The 23,148-nt window shown below is 31.4% G+C and overlaps 2 protein-coding genes across 2 annotated transcripts; both read left to right on the forward strand.

Moving 5' to 3' along the window:
- The first annotated feature begins 86 nt into the window (after positions 1-86).
- LOC111422166 (anoctamin-4-like) lies at positions 87-13,360 on the forward strand. The gene is made up of 14 exons (XM_071195144.1): positions 87-300; positions 357-550; positions 4,576-4,786; positions 4,845-5,056; positions 5,108-5,265; positions 5,328-5,418; positions 5,471-5,600; positions 5,668-5,832; positions 11,914-12,057; positions 12,110-12,282; positions 12,333-12,487; positions 12,543-12,748; positions 12,800-13,078; positions 13,130-13,360. Exons 1-14 carry the CDS (start codon positions 139-141, stop codon positions 13,286-13,288), a joined length of 2,439 nt encoding a protein of 812 aa, XP_071051245.1. The 5' UTR covers positions 87-138; the 3' UTR covers positions 13,289-13,360.
- Positions 13,361-21,687: 8,327 nt separating this feature from the next.
- On the forward strand, positions 21,688-23,145 carry LOC111423628 (anoctamin-5-like). The gene is made up of 6 exons (XM_023056902.2): positions 21,688-22,041; positions 22,094-22,304; positions 22,352-22,563; positions 22,620-22,777; positions 22,833-22,923; positions 22,983-23,145. Exons 1-6 carry the CDS (start codon positions 21,689-21,691, stop codon positions 23,143-23,145), a joined length of 1,188 nt encoding a protein of 395 aa, XP_022912670.2. The 5' UTR covers position 21,688.
- Positions 23,146-23,148: the final 3 nt, after the last annotated feature.

Here is a 23,148-nt window from a genome sequence, read left to right on the forward strand (position 1 = left end):
TAATACTATTTTTTTTTTGACATAAAATCAACATCAAAACAACTTAAATTAAAGAAATCTGCACTAAAATTGACGCTTTTTCATGTTAATCAAATAACTATTTCAAATTATTAACTTTTATTATTTGTTATTTTGGAAATGGCAGAAAGAAAAAGCGTTTACTTTAGAGACGGTGTAAGTAGAGTTGATTTTGTCCTGGTTCAAAGCAAGATAAAATCGGAAGCTTTACGATTGCAAAATTATCGATTTATCGCCAATTTAAGAAAAATGGGATTGTTGGTTGAGCGAGAAAAAGGAGTTGTGAGTGTAACGCTTTAAGAAACGTTATGAAATTATTAATTTTGACTTTTTTTTAGAAATATGATGATTTTATTTTTATCAAATTGCATACACCGGATTATGTTTTGAAACAAATCGCGGATATTCATGGTGTTGCTTTGACTTTTGAAAAGGATCGAACGGTTCCACATTATAATAATAATTGGTGGATTTTTAAAACTCCTGTTACAAGGAAGATTAACATGCAAGATCCTTTATTTAGTAGATGCTCGTAAGTATTAAAACAACATAATCCCATCATTAACCATCTCATTTTGTTTCACCTTAATCTCCTCCATTTTAGTCATAAAGATTATACAGGGTGAGTTATTAGTATCCCTACGGTCAATAGTTACTAAACCGTTTGAAAAACAAAAAAATATTTTATACAAAAGTTGTTTGACTCACTACTTTTTATTAAGTAAAATTAGTACATAAATTTATTTAAACGGAACATCCTGTATATTTTATCATATTATGAATACAACTAAATTTGTTTATGTATAACCGTATATGTTACTATTTCACAGCGTTCATAGTTCCTGAGATATTCAATTGTTCTTCCAAAATGTGTCCATTACAAGATCTTTTTAAAAACGATATTTTATATTAAAACGAAATTAGATACAATATACAGTGTGTTTAAAAAGCTCAGTTACTTTTGATGTTTTACAAAGGGCTTTTTCTTAAGTTTTTTAAATGGAACAGCCTGTATATTGTGTGCTAGTTGAATTGCTCAACAAGTTCCCTTTATTTAATGATAAGTATGTCATACATGTCTAACTTTAATAGTTTTCCTGATATTAAGAATTTAAAGAAAAATGTGTAATATAATGTCATTATTGTACTTAAAAAACTGACAGAATGTAAATATACTCTGTCCTTTTTTTGTTTTTTCTTTTTTGTTTGTCTGTCATTTGTAAATCAGTAATATTATATTAAAATACAATAAAAAAAAAAACTTTAATAAATAAATAATCAAAACGTGATAAAAATACAATTAAATGGCAGAACAATAAATCCCTTTTTTAATTACTCAATTATTTGAATAAAACGCAGCAACAAACTATAAACAATTACTAAACGTTGCTCAAGAAGTAGGTATTAATTTAATTAATACTTAGAAGTTGTTCAAAATGCCACCCATTTTCTCTTCTACAAGCATTAATGCGCTGTATATAAGATCTTGAGATATCTGTTAATATGTGCATCTTATTTTCTCTAAAGTCGTAAATTATATGGCAGAACAATTGCATATTTTATTACTTACATTTTTTTAAATATCATAAAGTATCAAGTCGCGTTAAAATCTGGTATGTCGGAGCAAAATTATTTTACATTATAAAATATTAATCAAATAATAAAAGGAAGAACAAAAAAAACGAATATAACGTTAAGTACAATAACGCATATTTTATTACACATTATTCTTTAAATTCTAAATACCAGGAAAACTACTAAAGTTAGATATATGACATACTTATCATTAATTAAAGGTAACTTGATGGGCAATTCAACCAGCACACAATATACAGGCTGTTCTGTTTATGAAAAAGCTATTTGGAAAACATCAAAAGTAACTAAGCTTTATGAACACCTGTATCTACTGGCTTTGACTATTATTTGACATAGTTTCAAAGCAAAACTGAAAAAAATGTCATTTTTACATCGCTTTTAAAAAGATGCTGCAATAGACACATTGTTGAAAAACAATTGAATATCTCAGGAACTATGAACGCTATGAGTTAGTAACATATACGATTGTATAAACAAATTTAACGCTATTCATAATATGATAAAATGTATAGGGTGTCCCATTTAAAAAAATCTATATACTTTCCGTTACGCTTAAATGGAACATCCTGTATAAGTGAAAATAATTTTACGTAATAAAAAGTGGTGAGTCAAACAACTTTCGTTTAAAATATTTTTATCATTCTCAAACGGTTTAGCAACTGTAGTCCGCCGGGATACTAATATCTCACCCTGTATAGTGAATTTCACTTAAGATGCAATATACAAAAATACACGCAAAAATGTTACAGGGCATTGTGTTAAGGGTACAATTTGCTATAACTTTTGTTGTAAAAGTTATTCCAAAAATATATGTATTTCCCTAGAAACCAGGGCACCTATTTATTTTGTCCCACATAAAATGCAATATTGCAATCATGCACCAGTCACTCGTATTAATGAAGTGGGGAACATACGTTTAATTCTGGATACTGTCACTTATAGCGTTGTTTTCGATTATAGAACCCATTTTGGCCATGTTTTGAGTTGTCAGTTTGACTGGTTTGGCCAAGTTTGACATAGTAATATTTTTGATTGCATGTTTGTATTGTGTATAGAGGAAGAGTTGCTAGCGATTTGAAGAAAGAGCGATTTGTTATTGTTGCTTTATAATAAGTACTTCGATTGATGTTATAATCAGCCATGGGGAAGCAGCATTGGATAAATACAATAAAATTAACCCTTCCTCTGTAAACCTGGGTATTTCCTGTCCGACCTACAACTGTTTAGGCAAATAATTTCCTCATTTCATATAAAAAATATGTATGCAAAAATTAATTTTTCGATAATTTTATGATTGATTTATCAAGTTGAAGGTTTCGAACATTATCATGAATTGTTTATAAAAATTTGTGAGTGCATTAACAGTATGAAAAAACGACCGAACCCGAAAGACCCATCTTTACAGACGGAAGGGGCTAAAAAACCGTTTACAGACGAAGGGTTAAAAGGAAACGATGTGGTATAAATAATATTAAAAAAATTAAAGAATAAAGTCTTTGTTATTCATTTAAAGACTTTTTAATACACCCTGTACCAAATAACAACTTAATACCTAGTCATGTTTTTTCGATGTTTTCTTTTTTGGAAAACATTGTAAACGACAAAATTTAAATGTGTTTAAAATTTTGTACAGTTTGTAAAGTTTTGTCGCCGAGCAATGTTTTCGTAAAAAAAACATCGACAAAACTTTCAAATAACAAATTTAATTTATATTTCCCGCCTGCCTATAATTTCAGCGCTGTAGGTGACAGTATCCAAAACTAATTGCGCATTTCAATCAAACGTTTATAGTTGCCTATCTATATAACAAATATATTATATCTAATCTATGATTGCAATATAATTTGACATTACAGTAAAACCGCGATGTAACGGATCAATACGGGGAACGCAGTGTCCGTTATAGCTCAATAAAAATATACAACAATCTAAAATAACAAATAAAACGAGACTAGCACTAGAACTAACACTAGACATAGAACTAGAAACATTCCATTTAGCCGTGCGTCTCTTAAGACGGCTAAACCTGAATATTTCTAGTTCTAGGTCTAATGTTAGTTCTAGTGACAGTGGTAGGTAACGATAAGATATCACTATGTTACATATTTTTATTGCACTAAAACTAGAACTAACCCTAGACTTAGAACTAGAAAGTATCGTGCGTCTGAAGATGCACGGCTAAACTCGAATGTTTCTAGATCGAGGTGTAGTGTTAATTCTAGTTTTACACTAGCACTGTCAGTAGAACTAACACAAGACCTAGAACTAGAATCATTCGGGTTTAGCCGTCTTGAGAGACGTGCGGCTAAACCCGAATGTTTCTAGTTCTAGGTCTAGTGTTAGTTCTAGTAATAGTGGTAGGTAGCGGTAGTTAGCATAAGATATCACTATATTGCTTGTTTTTATTCTACTATCACTAGAACTAACACAAGACCTAGAACTAGAATCATTCGGGTTTAGCCGTCTTGAGAGACGTGCGGCTAAATCCGAATGTTTCTAGTTCTAGGTTTAATGTTAGTTCTAGTGACAGCGATAGGTAGCGGTAGTTAGCATAAGATATCACTATATTGCATATTTTTATTGCACTATCACTAGAACTAACACCTAGAAATAGAATCATTCGGGTTTTTCCGTCTTGAGAGACGTGCGGCTAAATTCGAATGTTTCTATTTCTAGGTCTTGTGTTAGTTCTAGTTTTGCACTAGTACTGTCACTAAAACTAACATAAGTATTGCGAGTTATATGAAATTCCCGGTATAGGTACTTCACTCATTCACCTTAATTCTCATGTATGAAAACATTAATCTTAAAATGTAGTCCTTTGATTGCAGTATGTAGTGAGTATCTAGTTTTCGGTAGTAGTATCTAATCTTTTAAAAAAAAAGTAGCAAATTTAATTAAAAAAACTTAAAATAGTTTACTACATTATTTTAAATCTTAATTACAAAAATATCTTTTTAGCGAATCTGTAAGAGGCGAACAAAATAGTACATACACATCATCAGAAAGAATAATGTTAACATATTTCGTTTTGGTTCGAACTGAGTATGGATCACTTCCCGATGAATACGGTTTATTAAATTTACTTGCCCATAAAAATTTTGATGATGCTTATCCTTTACATGACGGTAAATGGCAATGGGATAATTACGGGCCCTTAAACGATCGACAAGTAATTTTTTTAATTATTTTTGGTACCGTATTATTTAAAAAATATTTTTGTTAACTAGATTTTGTGTAAATTTTGGGCAAACTGGCGTCACTTTTACAAAGACCAACCAACCCATTTGATCTACAAGTACTATGGGCCGGAAATCGCTTTTCATTACGCTTGGTTAGGTTATTATACAATAATGTTACTTCCGGTTTCAATTCTGGGTTTGATTGTGTTTGTCGTGAGTCTTTTTAGAATGTTCATTGATGATATGGAAAGAATTAGAATGTAAGTTTTTATACAAAGAATATCAATAACTATTATCACCTTTAATTTCAGTGAAGATATTTGTAATGACACTTTGGATTTATGCCCACCTTGTGTAAACGCAGCTTGTCTTCCACAAAAAATTTACAAATTTTGTAAAGAAGCCATGATAACTTATCTTACAGATAATGATTTGAGCATATTATTTGCTTTTATTATTGTTATTTGGGGTAAAACAATTTTGAGATAGATTATTATTAAAAGAAATTTAGATTTTTTATTAATATTTTAGCATCAATTTTTTTGGAGTTATGGCAAAGAATCGAATACACATTACGTTATAGATGGAATTTACTTAATGTGAAACCCGACATCGATGAACGGTTTGGAAATTTCTTTGTTTTGTTATTAAATAATAGCTAATTTTTTTTTCAGCCCGGAATTTAAAGAACGAACGAAAAACTACGTTCGAATAAATCAATATACTGGTCTTAGCGAAACTTATTACCCTATCAAGTATCAATTAAGACAATATGCGATTTCAGCTGTATTCTGTTTAATATGTGTAAGAAATTTTTAATTTTAAATGAACATAATTTCGTAATTTGGAATATAATATTATTATCTTTCAGATTGCCTTTTTTATAGCAACAGTTATGTGTATTCGAGCAACCGTTTATTTTTTTAGATACAGTGTGTATTTATCGGAATGGGAATTTGTAAGAGAATATGGTGATTTTGCTGTTAAAATGTATAGCGGCATGGCTACCGTTATTTTTATTAAACTCTATACTCCGGTAATTAACTTAATTATACTTTAAATTTAATGGTTGAATCCCAAATAATTGCATGTACTTTCTCTATGCATATTTAAAACGCTATCTTTTATCAAAAGCCGTTAATTCTCCACATCAAGAACTGTACTCAAGCAAACTTATCGAAACACTTGATTCTGTATTATACAGGTGGTCCATTTAACGTGAGACAAGCGATTATCTCGAAAACGGTTCATTTTACATAAAAATGAACCAAATGAAAGTTGTTCTGTGCGAAGGGGGAAACCATATGACGATAACGTTTTTTGACCTTGACCTTATTTTCAAGGTTATATGAAGGTCACGGCTAATTTTCTAAATGGCACTCATGTTTTTGATTGCAAAATCTGAATCTATGCATAAAAGTAAAATAATTAAAAAAAAAAAAAAATTACCGTGTGGTTTTGTCAGTACGATTTCGAAACAAACTTTTGTAGATAAAATCTAAATAATTTTGTTATTTAAATAGTGTTTGTTTATAAAAAATTGATTAAACTATACTATTAATCAACAAGTACAAAATTTATAATAAATGTTCAAATATAGAATATAGAAATATAGAAGTTGTATTACAACATGATATAAAAATTTTATGTGTAAGTGAACATTGGTTAAGAAAAGATAAACTTAATCTACTAGCATTAAATAATTACTCTCTTGCAACTTGCAACATCGTTAGTAGATCCTTCTTTGTTTAGAACGTTTTAAAATATATTTTCTTGGATAATCTAATTACGTTTAACGAAAAAAAAAAAAATATTGAAATAGTAGGAATCAAATTGACGAATTTACGAACTGTGACTTTAAATGTGTACAGATCACCGTCTGGTAATTTTAACAATTTCATCTGTACATTGGAAAATGCTCTTACTGTTGTCATAAGAAACAAAAATAGATAGTATCATGTTATTTGGTGACTTTAATGTAAATTTTCGAGAAACTAAAAGATTGAGAGACTTATTGCAATCTTTTAACTTGAAACAAAAAGTTAATCAGCCGGCTCGTATAACGGCTATGTCACAAACATGTATTGACAATTTATTTATGACGTCTAGTCATGAAAAGAAGTGGTCAACTTCAGTATTAAACCCTCATCTGTCAGATCATCATGCTATATTAGCAGCTCTTGAGGATAATAATTCTGCTGTACTGTCAATGTATAAGCGATGCTACAATACTTCCACTAAAATGAAGTTTGCCCAAAAAATAGAGAAAAATGATTGGAATTATTTAAGCACTATAGAGTCCGCACAAGAAGCTTTCTTCAATATCTACAGATATCATTTTAATGAATGCTTTACTTTAAAACAACAGGCGAACCCATCTAGGTCACTACCGTGGTTTAACAAAAGGCTACATTCTATGAAGGAAAAACTGGATAGACTTGATAAAATTATTGCTAATGCAACAAAAGCAACTGAATCATATGATATCTATAAAAAGTATAGAATGGAATACAGGTATGAATTAATGAAAACTAAACAAAAGTATAATGCAAACTACATTATGAATGCGAGAAATAAGTCTATAGCGGCCCGGCAGGTAATCAAGGGAAACATAAACTTATGTTCAAAACAAAAAATGAAATCTGATGTAAACGCTGAAGAATTGAGCATCTTTTTCACGCGTATACCGTTGGAAATTGCATCATCATTGATGAGTGATGGTCCAAATAGCCCCAGTGATTACATGAACTGTGTAAAATCGAATGTTAATTCGTTTATACTGTTTTCTACGAATGAATTAGAGATATTTAATACTATAATGCAACTCAATAATAGTCACTCAGAAGATTATTATGGTATGTCAACAAGCATTTTAAAATTTATTGCTTACATCATTGTTGAACCATTAAATATTATTATTAACAAATATTTTCAACAATTCATTTTCCTTAATGAGCTGAAAATTGCGAGAATATCTCCCATATACAAGAAAGGTGATGTAAATGATCCTAACAATTTTCGGCCAATAGCTACCTTACCAATAATGTCAAAACTTTTTGGGCATCTGTTGGAATCGCGTCTTCTTGACTATTTGATTATGAACAAGTCATTGATGGTTTTAATGAGTCAAAAAAAATTTCGGCAATAATGTTCTGCCTTACAAAGGCATTTGATTGTGTCAATCATAAGATACTGTTACAGAAACTGGAATATTATGGCATCAGACAACCCACGATAACAGTGTTTCAATCGTACTTAGAAAATCGAAGACAGGTGGCCAAGTTGGTAATTATAGATCGAATATAAGAACGGTGGAAATCGGTATACCGCAGGGATCATCCATACATTATCGATAAGACGATAATGTATGCATATGACACAACATTGATAAATATAGTTGAAGAGCTACACGAAAATGAGGGTCTCAGTCAGAAGGTTGCATCAGATTGGTTTAAAACGAACAAATTTAAACTCAATGAAAATAAGACACACAAAATTGATTTTGGTACTAAAACAAATAATAACATCTCCGCAGTTAAGTTACTGGGGCTGCAGTTTGAAAACTCTTTGAAATGGAATCTACAAGTGGATGTAATAGGAACGAAACTTAGCTCAGTAGTTTACCAACTTAGAACACTTATAAGCCTAATAGATTTGCAAACAGTGATGGTGGTGTATTACTCGAATTTCCAGAGTGTGATGTCATATAGCATTCTGTTTCGGGGAAGTTCCAGGAGCCGAGGGTATACCTTTAAATCAGAAAAAAGCAGTAAGAATGCTATTCAAAGCTAATCAACTAAAAAGTTGTAGGCCACTTTTTATAAAATCAAAAATAACGTCCGTTTACTTGTTGTACATTTATAAATGATTGATGTTCGTAAAAGAAAATCTAAATGGTATATTATGCCGAGAGGAGTTACAAACTACAGTACGAGAAATCAAAAATTGTTACAAATCCCTTACCATAGGCTTTCGACATGCCAACAATCTGTTTACTACCAAGGAATAGGATTTTATAATAAATTGCGGGACGACATAAAATCCCTTTCACGAGAACAATTTAAATATGTCCTAAAATTACATTTTAGCAGCAACCATACATGAATTCACGTACATTTCGTAATTGTCATTTATTAAAATTGTAAACATACTCTTGACGACCTGTAACTTTATGTTTTTTTGGGAATAAATTATTATTATTATTCCCGATAAACATTATCCTTAAGGACGTTCCACAAAAAAAATCAAGAGGTGTTAAATCAGGTGATCTGGCAAGCCAGGAAATTGGAGCTCCCCTTCTAATCCATCGCCCATCATAATCACGATCTAAAGCTTCACGTGCAATATGTGAAAAATGTGCTGGACACCCATCATTTTGCAGTCACATATTTTGCGAGTTCTTTTTCTTGATTCCACATTTCCAGTGTTAGTGAAATCATTCATAACTCTGTAAAAGGTACTTCTCGAAGGCGTATTTCGATCAGGAAGACGTTCTCGATACAAAGCTATATTATCAGCAACTTTTCTGCCACTTTCTCCATAAATAAAAATGATTTCGACTTTTTCTGCCACACTTAGAGTATCCATGATTTAATGACTTAGTTTAAACACTTTGCCTTAATGTAAAACGATGGAATGAATTCAGAGTTTGTTGCCAAGCAGTTTTTATGCAAATTTAGTTTTACCTGTTACATTTTAAAACAATTCAACCAATTAAGTCTCTGAAAGCGAAATTCTGTTATTCTATTATTCTATTATCAAATTGACAAAGGCGGAGAAATGTCGAAAAATCTTTTAGACCTCTTTCCAAAGGTATTTCCGACGAGCCAGATCACCCGATGTATCTCTTCTGGATTTTTTTTTATTGAGCATTATTAAATAGTATTCTAAGAATTAAGAACTAAAGACAATGTATCGAAGCGGGTAGGAAAATGTTTAAAAATGCATAAATCTTATATGTTCTTGCTAGATTATAAACGTTAGTTAATTGTTTTTGAAGAAGTTTCAATTTTTTTCAAAAGATGTTTTGCCGTTGTACTGGCAAAATCACACAGTAACATTTTTTTATTGAATTACTTTACTTTTATTCACAAATTAAGATTTTACAATAAAATATATAAGATGCCATTTAAAAAATTGGTGACCTTCATATAACCTTGAAAATAAGGTCAAGGTCAAAAATGTTATCGTCATAATATATGGTTTCCCCCTTCGCACAGAACAACTTTCATTTGGTTTATTTTTATGTAAAATGTGCAGTTTTCATGATAATCGCTTGTCTCACGGTAAATGGACCACCCTGTATTTACCTGTAAACTTTGTTAGACAAGATCTGTTATCTTTTGGAATTATGTAAGACAGAAAGCAACGACCTCTCGATTTCCTAGCAAAATAATGTGTAATAAGACCACCTACACTGACCCTGAAAAAATAGTTAATGCTTTTGCAGATCAATTCTCTAGAGCAGTGGTTCTCAAACTATGGTACGCGTACCACTGATGGTACGCGAGAAGTTCTCAAGTGGTACGCAAAGCAGTTTATATTTGCATTATCATTATTGTTTTTTTTTGTTCAGTGGTACTATCTGATTTTTAAAATAGCCTTAGTGGTACGCAAGGATATAAGTTTGAGAACCGCTGCTCTAGAGTATACACTGGTGTCTCTGCTTACAACATGGTTGATGTACACGTTACGTATCCTTCAGTATTTGTTGCCGATTTCACTGAAAAACAGGTTTTTCATTTCCTAAAAAAGTTACCTAATAAATTTACTGTTGGTGATGATGATCTTCCTGCATTTTTCATTCGTGATTACTGTGCAGTTTTTGCAGTCCAATTTCGTTGAAGTATTTAAACAGATTATTTATCCGCAGGTTCAGTCATTTGTGTCACCATATCAACATGGGTTTATCAAGCGTTTACCAATCTCGCCGTGGTTACAGAGGTGATTTGTGAATCTTTGGATAGGGGCAGTCAGGTGGATGTGGTATACACTGATTTTTCTAAGGCATTCGATATGATTCATCATGACGTCGTCTTGTATCAACTTAGTGCTTTTGCCTTATCTCCTAGGTTTATGAAACTATTTACCTCTTACCTGTCGGGTCGTATAAATTATGTGATTACAACGGTTATGTGTCTATGGAGTTTACAGCTAGGTTTGGTGTTCCTCAGGGCTCAAATCTAGGCCCCCTACTATTTGTTATCATCTTGAATGACCTTTTAGACAAATTCTATTCCGACCTATTTTTTCGGACCGTGATATTGTCAGTCTTCAGTCGGACTTGGACGTCTCGGTATAACCGTTTTCAGCTAACGATTAATGCCAATAAGTTCGGTGCCGTCAGTTTAACGCGCAAGCTGTCTCCTCTTCCATCTTCTTATTATATAGGAGGCGTTCTTCTTGAGAAACTATCTACAATCAAGCATCCGGGAGTTACTTTTGACCGCAAATTGTGTTTTGTACCGCACATTAAAGATGCAATATTTTCTACGACGAGAAAGCTTGGTTTCGTTTTGCGCACCTCGCGTACCTGTTCTGACATCAGTGTGTACAAGTCTCTGTTTTTGACCTTTGTATTGTCCAAATTGGAATATGGCTCTGTAATTTAGAAGGAGATTTCTGCAACGTCACAGCTTTTCTGCACTGGACGTGAGAAGAGATGACCAGTGTGTCAAGTTATTACAGAAGTTAGTGCAAGGTGAATTGGATTGTGGTTGTACCAATGAGTTTTATCTGAAAAATGACAGATCCAATATTTTAGCAAACTGCCCGGTGTAGAGGATGTGTAAACTAACTAACAATAATAGTGTAGAAGTGATATTTGTTTTATAGCACGTGCTATTTCTTTTTTCTTGTAATATTGTCCTGTAGTTGATCTTTGTCGGGCAATAAAGTGAATCATTATCTTCAACAATCGTTCCTTTGTCTCATTATTATTTTATCATCTTTTAATTTGTGCTTAACGCATTTTCTTTTTATTATTCTTCGTTTTATTAATCGTTGTTTCTTGAGGTTGTTATTAATAAGGCAATATCAGTATCAATGACCTGTAAAAATAAGAAAAGAATCAATTTCATTAACTAGATTATTATTATTAATTGATAAATTTTTTTAGGTTGTTACAAAAATTTCTTTGTTCTTAACCGACAAAGAAGTTCATCGTACCAGAAACTCATATTTAAACTCCTTTATCCTAAAAAGTTTTGTAATGTCATTTTTTAATACTTACACGACGCTGTTTTATTACGCTTTTCTTAAGGTAAACTATAAAATAATTTGTTAAATAATTTTTTAATAATTTTTATTTTTAGAATTTGAGATATACTCATCCTGGAGATCATCTTTCTTATGATAGCACATTTGGAATAGCAGCCGATGTTTGCCCACCAGCTCTCGGTTGCACAGCGAGTCTTTCAATACATATATTGTTTTTAATGTTGAAAAATTATGTGGTGATGTTAATTAAAAAGAGTGGAATAGTTCCGTAAGTTAATAAAATAATAAATAATCAACGAATAATTTTTACTTTTTTAGTTTGTTATATAATTATTACAAACGAGTAAAAAATATCCGCGCTCTCAAGAAAAAAGAGCAAGATTGGTCGAAACAACACTTACCACAATGGGAAGTCGATTATGAATTAATAAAACCATGCCAAATGTTTTTCTTGGAAAGTTTCACATCATCAGGTTTAAAAAAAAACGAAACTAAATAACTAAAATTAACTATTTTTTTAAAATGTAGTTTTAGAATTTGGTGCTGTTACATTATTCGTAGCATCTTTACCTTTATTACCCCTCCTAGCCTTAATTAACAACATAATCAATTTGAGATTATCATCGATGACCTTAACCAGAAGAATTCGAAGAAGTATCCCATCAAGAGTTAATGGTTTAGGTGCTTGGAATACAGTTTTGCTTGTCCTAACAAGAATTAGTTTTGTGATAAGTGTACGGAAATAAAATGTTTTAATTAATTTATAAATTAATTAAATTTTTTAGGGTTGCATTATAGCTTTCACAACAATATTTGTTCATAGAGTTACTTATATCATTGAGAAAGGAAATTACACCGGTTTCGTATTCAATACACTTTCAGCATTTTTGATAGATGACTTCAATACGCAAATGCGTTCAAATATCATAAAACATTACCCGAATTTAACAGCGTGTTATTACCCGGGATTAAGAAAACATTACAACGAAACGCGGAAATATGAATTATCCGATAGATATTATCAAATATTATCGTTTGAATTGTTGTGTTTAGTCATTTTTGTGGTATTTCTTTAATATCATCATGTATTCTTTTTAATTAACACATCTTTTCAGCATTTTGGTTTTTTCTGCACTAATCTACTCACTATTTTAATCCCAAAAGAACCAGAATTAATCAGGGAATCTATCCAATTTGAAGAACAGAAATGGAAAATGGAAAATATCAATAAAACTGAAGAATTCCTAGAAAACTATAGCGTGAATAGTTTCTAACACAATGTGAATACACAAAAAATGTATTTTTATTTACACTTAACATAAATAAATAATACAAATGAAATGTAACATACCTTTTATGTAGCATTCTTCTTGTTTTACTTGTTCGGGATTTAAGACGACAAATTCTTACTAAATATAATAGTTAAATAGGTAAGCATTAATAATAAACACCTTTATTAGAAAATAAGCTTAATTATACAAAAAAAAACATACAAAAGAAAATAGGCGAGTTCCAGCTTGTACTAGTTAGTACAGCTGCTCTAACTAACCTAAGAAATAAAAAAAGAAAAATATGACTCGGCCAAAAATTACAAAGCAACAGCTAGATACAACAACAAGATTGCAAAACATGTCAGATCAGCGTTTGCCCCCATGTAGACATTGTTCAAGAAAACAAGAATATTTCTGTGTAAATTTAAACCTTCGTAGTGAGAACCCTTGCAATTATCGTCCACCTCATTATATTTCGAAGTTATTTGAAATATGTATGATCTCTGAAACAAAGACAAACGATAGAAGGGTGGCGACAGTCTTCCGCGAAATCGCGTATTTATTCGGTGGACATCATTTCAGAAAGTTATCAGTTGGTAGAGATACTGTGGTTCCTTGCAGTTTATAATTTTATGGTATAGGCACAAACACTGCACTTTCCTACGATGATACATATTTAGCCATCCCGCATCCTTCAGTTTATAAGATATTCTGTTATATTTTCTAATTCCATATATATACCGAAGACACGAATTTTGCACTCGTTGAATACGTGTTACATCGCTAACGTCAATGCACGGATGCACGGAATTGAGCCAAAACAGAGGCTTCGCAAAACACCTTTTTCAGATGAATACCAAGGTAGTGTCGATGAGGAAACAACATCCTCAGATGATAATAAGCTCTGGATATACAGTTGGAGACATGCTTCTTATAGCGAAAACTCACTAACCAAAGGAATGTTACAACCATCAATTTGCAAATCAATACTTTCCCGAAAACCATTACATATAGCGGAATTTCCAAAAAGTATAGCATTGGATTTACTCGGATTAAGATGTAGACCGTATTCCCGAGCCACTTTATGAATGTAATCAAGGTCTTTTTGCATATTCGTAATACCCAACGCGAAGTCGCGTGGATCAAATGAAACATACATCTGCAAGTCATCCGCATACATATGGTACTCACAATGATTTAACCCCCTAACGATTTGAGATGTATATAAAGAAAATAGAATAGGCCCTAAAATAGTACCTTGTGGTACACCCTTGCTCAAACAGCGAAATTCAGACAAAGCATCACCGATTCTAACCGACTGATGCCTATTACTTAAATAATTTTCAATTAAGTTTAAAGCGGATTCACTGAAGCCAATATACTTTAACAATTCCACAAGCAAGTCATGACAAACACTATCAAAAGCTCTACTAAAATCCAACAAGACTACCAACGTACATAATCCTTTATCTCGAGCCTGTAAAATATCATTAGTTACCTTGAGAGATGAAAGAAGAAAGATGTGAAGGCAAAGTGTATTGGAGCTAGATGCTAGTAAGTACTATTTGAGAGATATTTGTATTGTCATTAAGTGATGCACAGAAGAAGTTTAAAAATTTTATAGTATGAAATCAAAAACTAAGCAAAACATTTATCTGCAAGGGCTGTTACAAGCTACAACTGTAGCCAAAAGACGAAAACGCAAGGAAAATGGGATGAATAAGAATAGATCGTTTCTACATTTATTAATATCGAAGAAAAAAGAATAAACGATTGTTAAAGAGCATTTGCAACTATTCATTGTATTAGCTTGGAACGAATTAAAAGAATTAAGCGTTTATTTATGAATGATGAAGTTCCTTATGATAAACGGGGTACAAATATTAAAAGAAATGCCATTGAAGAAAGCGAAAGAGAACTTGTTAGTCAAGACTCATATCTTGTCATTTTCAGTTAAAGAATCTTATTATTCTGGTAAGGAGTTCAAGTATCTAGATGCACGGCTTAATGTAAAAACAATGTACGAGTTATTTCTTAAAAAATTTCCATGCAGAAAAATTAAGTACGGTTACTACAGTATGTTCTTTCATGACAATTTTAATTTGCATTTTGGCATGCAACAAGTGTGAGGAATTAATCCTCAAAATCAAGAGATAATGCTAAAAGAGCCGCTGTTGCAGAAAAGGTTATTCAAGAAAGACGAACGAAGAAATTCTACAATGTTTTAAAAACGATTGCAGAAGAATGTAAAAAACGACAAGATCTTGCAGCTATTGCATTTGATTACATGCAGAATCTAAAACTGCCAGAGTGCAGTCCCTGTACAAGATCTCTTTTACCTATCTCAATTAAATGTAAGTGTGTTCTGCATTCACGACTTAAAAACAAACAAATCCTTTTTTATATTTACCATGAGGGTGTAGCTGCAAAAGGTCCTAATGAAATCACTACATTCATAATGGAGTATATAGTAAAGTATGTTTCTTTTGATGTAAAAGAACTCCAATTATTTTCTGATAATTGTCCAGGGCAAAACTGAATCACTGCATGGAATTAACTGAAAGTGGAAGGTTTTAAAAGGTGCAGTATTACCCCTTGCGAGGACATTCTTTTCTGCCTTGTAACAGAAATTTTGGAGTTTTATGATGTCCATACATTCACTGAACTTATTATAACTTCTAGTGCCAAAAACGCTTTTACTATAAAGAAAGTTGCAACAGAAGATATCATAGATTATAAAAACTAGTGGCCAAAATACTACAAGGTTACATGTGCTTCTGATGAAACTGAAAAATATTCTAGAAATGAAAGAACCTTTAAGCTGACTCATCCCAAAAGAGGAAAGAATATCTAGATACAATTGCCGAAACACTGCTTCAATGGGTAGAAGACGATTATAAACAATTTTACGAAGAAATTCTTGAAAGTACCAAGATCAAGGACCCCAAACAGACCAAAACTAAGTAACTGTGTTTTATGTTAACGTAAACCTTTGTTCTTTCGTGTGAAATAAAATTTTGAATTTAATGTACGTATTTATTTGAGAAACAACTTAGGACTTTTCTTTGGCAAAGAATTTTGAGTTTATTAAAACAAATGGCATATCATTATTTTGCTTGTATATTAACTAAAGTACAAACCTGGGTTTGTAAATTATTAAAATTTTCTAAAAAGTAACGGTTTTCATATGAAATGTTTTTTTTTCGTTTCCTGAAATGTTATAAAAAGTGTCTTAAGTTGTTTTAGTAATTAATAAGCGATTCACTTCAACTCTCATTAAACATGATCCTGAGGTTGCGCGCGCAATCTGCCGCCCCTTACGTCACGAAACACTCCCGCTCTTGCCCCTCGCCCAAAAACTAAAATCAAAGTATTGCAGTATAGGAAAACAGACAACCTCTTATATATAATTAGGTTGAAATTGAAGTTAATATCCATTATACCAGTATGTTTAACGTGATAGAAAAAATTTTCGAATTTTGTTGTACTTTTACTGGTTTATTTATATTTTTGTTGTCTAACTAGTTTCGGCAAAAGCCATCATCAGAGACAACTACAAGAATGAACAATTTTTAATCAATAAGTGAAATTTAAATATGTGAATTAACAATAAAAAGTTTTTTAAAAAATACTTACAAGTCAATGTATTTTACAGGAAATTAACATCGAAAATATAAAGCGGTGAACAAATTAAAATTATTATTGTCACAAAATCTACTTAAAATAAACGTAAAAATTCTTTTACAAAACTTTAAAGATTTAACTCCGCATGGACATCTTTTGTAGTAGATGTTACAAGATGGTCTGAGTTCAGGTTTTTCTTTTTTCTTCTTCGTAAGAGAACAATATATAATGCGCATGTACAAAATATTTGATGACAAATATTTGGAATTTGAAATGTGAACTTTAAAATATAAAAATAGGAAGAGGTGTATAAGGATTAGGGTTCGAGAAAGGAAAAGGGGGATTGGCCGTTGGGACCCCAAAAAGTGCGAAAAATGCACGCGGACCGGATGTATTAGTCCTCTGCATTTTGGGGGAAAGGAATGGTTAAATACTTGTAAAGTGGTATTTTTAAAGAAAGTACCTGATCATTAAGGCATTGTGTTGGCTAAATCTGTGTTGTTATTTTTAAATTTATCTATTTCATATTATTCTAATAAACTAAGTTTAAAACCTTTGTTCTGTTTATGTAGCAACGTAACACCCTCTTGTATGTCAAGATCATGTCTAAACATTATCATATGTCTACCAAAATTGGAATTGTCATTATGTTGGTGTTCTTTAATTCTAGTTTTGATAGATCTACCTGTTTCACCAATATAAACCCACTCCCCCCCTTTTCCTTTCTCGAACCCTAATCCTTATACACCTCTTCCTATTTTTATATTTTAAAGTTCCCATTTCAAATTCCATCCCACTATAACATGGACACACTTTCACATCCCTATTAACCCCACTATATTATTTCAAAACTTTGAAATATTATATAAAATCATAAAAAGAATTTTTTTAAAAACATTTTAATTATATTTAATTACAAAAAAAATTTTTATTTTCATGTTAGTCCTCGATAGTTTGATTTAAATGAGTTTTCAAAATACTTTCTAGTTTGAATTTAGAATTAAAATACGTCACCAAATATTTTGTACATGCGCATTATATATTGTTCTCTTACGAAGAAGAAAAAAGAAAAACCTGAACTCAGACCATCTTGTAACATCTACCACAAAAGATGTCCATGCGGAGTTAAATCTTTAAAGTTTTGTAAAAGAATTTTTATGTTTATTTTAAGTAGATTTTGTGACAATAATAATTTTAATTTGTTCACCGCTTTATATTTTCGATGTTAATTTCTTGTAAAATACATTGACTTGTAAGTATTTTTTAAAAAACTTTTTATAAAAAACTTTTTATTGTTAATTCACATATTTAAATTTCACTTATTGATTAAAAATTGTTAATTCTTGTAGTTGTCTCTGATGATGGCTTTTGCCGAAATTAGTTAGACAACAAAAATGTAAATAAACCAGTAAAAGTACAACAAAATTCGAAAATTTTTTCTATCACGTCTTATATATAAACCTTGGTACAACACCCTAGGCAAGTTATTTTAAAAGATGGCATGTTTAGTCAAGATTCCAAAATGGTATAACACTTGACATTTTTCTTTTCCTACAAAATATTATTGCTTGTTTTTCTGCAAAAACTGCGTTATTTAAAAAATTTATACTAGACATAGAACTAGAAACATTCCGGTTAGCTGTATCTCTCTTAAGACGGCTGGTAGGTGATAGGAAGCGCTAGTTAGCATAAAATATCACTATGTTACATATTTTTATTGCACTAAAACTAGAACTAATACTACACCTAGAACTAGAAACATTCGATACTTTCTAAGTCTAGGGTTAGTACTAGTTTTACACTATCACTAGAACTAACACAAGACCTAGAACTAGAATCATTCGGGTTTAGCCGTCTTGAGAGACGTGCGGCTAAACTCGAATGTTTCTAGGTCTCGGTCTTGTGATAGTTCTAGTTTTACATTATCCCTAGAACTAACACAAGACCCAGAACTAGAATCATTCGGGTTTAGCAGTCTTGATAGACGTGCGGCTAAATCCGAATGTTTCTAGTTTTAGGTCTAATGCTTGTTCTGGTGACAGTGATAGGTAGTGCTAGTTAGCATAAGATATCACTATGTTGCATATTTCTGTTGCATTAAAACTAGAACTAACACTAGACCTAGAACTAGAAATATTCATGTAGCCGTGCGTCTTCAGATCGATACTTTCTAGTTATAGGTCTAGTGTTAGTTCTAGTTTTACATTAGCACTATCACTAGATCTAACACAAGACCTAGAAATAGAATCATTCGGGTTTAGCCGTCTTGAGAGACGTACGGTTGAATGCGAATGTTTCTAGTTCTAGGTATAATGTTTGTTCTGGTGACAGTGATAGGTAGTGCTAGTTAGCATAAGATATCACCATGTTGCATATTTTTATTGCCCTGAAACTAGAACTAACACTAGACCTAGAACTAGAAAGTATCGGGTTTCTAGTGCTAGGTCTAGTGTTAGTTCTAGTTTTACACTAGAACTAAAACAATACCTAGAACTAGATTCATTCGGGTGTAGCCGTCTTGAGAGACGTACGGCTAAATCCGAATGTTTCCAGTTCTAGTATTAGTTCTAATTTTACACTAGCATTATCACTAGAATTAACACAAGACCTAGAACTAGAATCATACGGGTTTAGTCGTCTTGACAGACGTGCGGCTAAACCCGAATGTTTCTAGGCGGCCTGCAACATCTCAAATTTTCCTAATGTAATTTTTGCTTAAAACTGACCAATTGCAATCCTTCTTTTTGGCGCTTCAATTTGAAAACACTCCTCCGAATTAAAAAAAAATACAGTATAATGCTGTGGGTATATGTGTGTCCACAATATAATAAGATAATATATTTTAATAATATTAATAATATTTTAATAAATGATAAAATGAACCGTACACATTAAATGAATGATTATAATTTGAAGGACTAATCATATGAACGAGCGATTGATTATTATATTTGATTGATAATGGATTGATAATAATTTTATAAATAATAATAATTTTATATGGAAACGTGGTTTTGTTTGTACATGTCGTGTGCACAGCATGCTACAGCCACTTCCCCTCCTATAAAGATTAATAAAAAGAGGAATCCACCGTATTCCTCTTTTTATTAATTAATGAAAAAAAAAATTCATATTTAAAAATTGAAAGTAACTTTTTTTTGAATTTTTATATTATGAGAATTGATTACCCCGCTGTGGTGACATGTTGAATTTTCTTTTAAAAGAAATGCTGGTTTAAGGTTGTTGATGTTAACAGCTACTTCCTTGTTATTTTTGAAAATTACAAAATATTTCGAAAATGTTTTTATCATTTTAAATGGGCCTTCATATCTTGGTGTTAAAGAGGGTTGAATCCCATTAATTTTGACAAAAACAAATTTTGAAATGAATTAATCTTTATGAATAAATGGTTTTTGGTTAGAATGAAAAGCTGTGTTTACTGCTTTCAAACAAGACAATGTTTCTCGTAAACTTGATAGCAATGGATCAGATTCCAAAGGGTGTTGAATATTAACAAAAATTTCTCCTGGAAGCCTAAGTGGTTGACCGTATACAAGTTCGGCAGATGAACAACCTAGGTCTTCCTGAAGAGATGATCTGAGGCCTAGGAAAACCAAGGGAAGATCATTGTTCCACCTCGTAGTGTTACCTCTGGCAGTTATGGTTGTTTTTAAAGAACGGTGAAACCTTTCTAAAATTCCGTTGCTTTGACGTGTTCCTAGAAGGGTGTGAAATTTTGAAAAGAGTTTTGATTCGAATTGTCGTTCCTGATCATAGGTTATAGTGCTAGGAATGACAAATCGGCTGAAATAATGCCGAAACAAAGTATCTAATAAAAGAAGTATAGCAATAGAAGAAGAACCAATATCTTTGAGAGGAAAAGCTTCTGGCCAACGCGTGAAACGATCTATTACGGTGAGCACATATGTGCAGCCAAGGGACGGAGTGGGAGGACCGACCAAATCAATGTGGATATGATCGAATCTTAATTTTGGGTTCGGAATTTTACTAATAGGTGATTTTGTGTATCTTTGAACTTTTGTTTGTTGACATCGCAAATAGGTTTTTGTTCATAACTGAATGTGTTTTGTCATGTGAGGCCAAAAGAATCGTGTTTTGATGATGTGTGTAGTAGCGCGAATACCAGGATGTGTTAAGTTGTGAAATTTGTTGAAAATTGTTTTACGAAATTTTTGTGGTATGTATGTTCGAGGATTGTTTGTTGAAATGTCGCACCAAAGCTTTACATCTGAATGTGATGTTGTTTGTTGCGATAGGTTATATTTAGTAGTTTGTGTCTTTGAGTATTGTTTGTTTAGTAAATGTGTTAATTCTGTATCATTAAATTGTCTGTGTGTCAGGGTACTGTGAATTTAGAGAATCAATATTTGTTCTGGACAACGTGTTCGTTACAATGTTTGATTCTCCTGTAATGTACCTGATATCTGATGTGAATTGTGTTATGTAACTAAGATATCGTGTCTGACGTGGAGTTTTTTCTGTGTTAGAAAAAATTGTGTTGATTAGAGGTTTGTGGTCAGTGTATACCACAAATTTACTTTAATTTATTACTACATGCTACAAGTACCTAAAGATACATTTTCAAAAATATGACTATTACCACTTAACTAAGAGACATGGAATGTTTTTCTTATTTTTACCAGAACTGGTATGGCTTTACGTTGAGTTTCGAGACACTCTGTATATAAGGAAAATTGACTGATCTCCAGTTAATTAATCATTAATTTTGAAAGATGATGAATTTGTCAATTAAAAAAAATGGTTGAAAATCTTACTTTCTCTCCGGAAGTGAAATCACCTGCCGATTTTATCCTAGTTCAAAGTAGAATTGTATCGGAAACTGCTGAAATTCAAAATACCAAGTTTATAAATAATTTGAAGAAAGCAGGATTAACGGTGGAACCTGTTGATGGTGTTAAATACCCGCAATATATATTTTTTAAACTTTACGCCTCCGATGAAGCCTTAGCACACCTCGCTGTGATTCACGGTTTATTTCCAACGTTTAAACATGACAAAACAATGCCGAATTATACGAATAATTGTAGATTTTTTAAAACGCCGATTAGTTTGAAGCCGAATTATTTGAATCCTTTATTTTCAAGATGCAGGTTTTGATTATTTATTTTTTTTTAATGTAATATTTTTTTATTATTTTTTTAGTAATTCAGTTAGGGGACAAGAAAACACAACATTTACCAGCGCCGAAAGAATAAGTTTGATCAATTGTGTTTTAACTAGAACGAAATTTGGGACATCCCCGGATGAATATGGACTCGGAAAGTTATTGGCCAACAATAATTTTGATGATGCTTTTCCTTTACATGATGGTCCAGATGAATGGAGTGAATCGGGTCCGTTGAATGATAGACAAGTATTAATTTCTTTTTGTATGGAACCGTTGAAATTGAATTATTAAAGATTTTAGCTAAATTCTGGGGAAATTGGAGGATGTTTTATAAATTTCAACCAATTCATATCATTTATAAATATTATGGATCTGAAATTGCTTTTCATTATGCCTGGTTAGAATTTTACACGAAATGTTTGATTATTCCGGCTGTTTTGGGTATATTCGTATTTTTTGGAGGACATTATGATTTATATTTATCGGAGAATGGTGTTGAAAGAGTGTATTAAAAATGATTTACTATCATAGTTTAATTAATTAAAATAATTTTATTTTTAGCGACGAAATTTGCAATTCGAATATGAAAATGTGTCCAACTTGCACTCACCAACACTGCTATTATAAAGAATTAAAAGATTATTGTGAAACAGCTGTAATGGCGTATCATTTTGATAATATTTATACGTTTTCTTTTGGCGTTTTTATAATAGTTTGGGGTTTGTTGTTCTTTTCATTTAAATTTTAGGAGTAAAATTGATTTTTAATTTAAAGCTACTGTTTATATTGAATTATGGGACCGAGAAGAATGTATTTTACATTATACTTGGAATTTACATAGATCTACACAACAAATTGATGAATTGTAATAAAATTTATCATATTAAGTGATTTAATTATTTTATTAATTTGAATCATTTTAAGGGCTAATTACCGGGAAAGAGTTAAAAAATATAAAGAATACAATAAATATACTAAGACCGAGGAATATTACACACCGTTTTTTATGAAAACTCGAAAGTATTTTTATTCATTTCTTGTTCTTTTTAGTATTGTAAGTAAATCGTTTAATTCAAAAAAAAAATAATTT

The sequence above is a fragment of the Onthophagus taurus genome, chromosome 3, assembly GCF_036711975.1.
Source record: "Onthophagus taurus isolate NC chromosome 3, IU_Otau_3.0, whole genome shotgun sequence".
Taxonomy (NCBI): domain Eukaryota; kingdom Metazoa; phylum Arthropoda; class Insecta; order Coleoptera; family Scarabaeidae; genus Onthophagus; species Onthophagus taurus.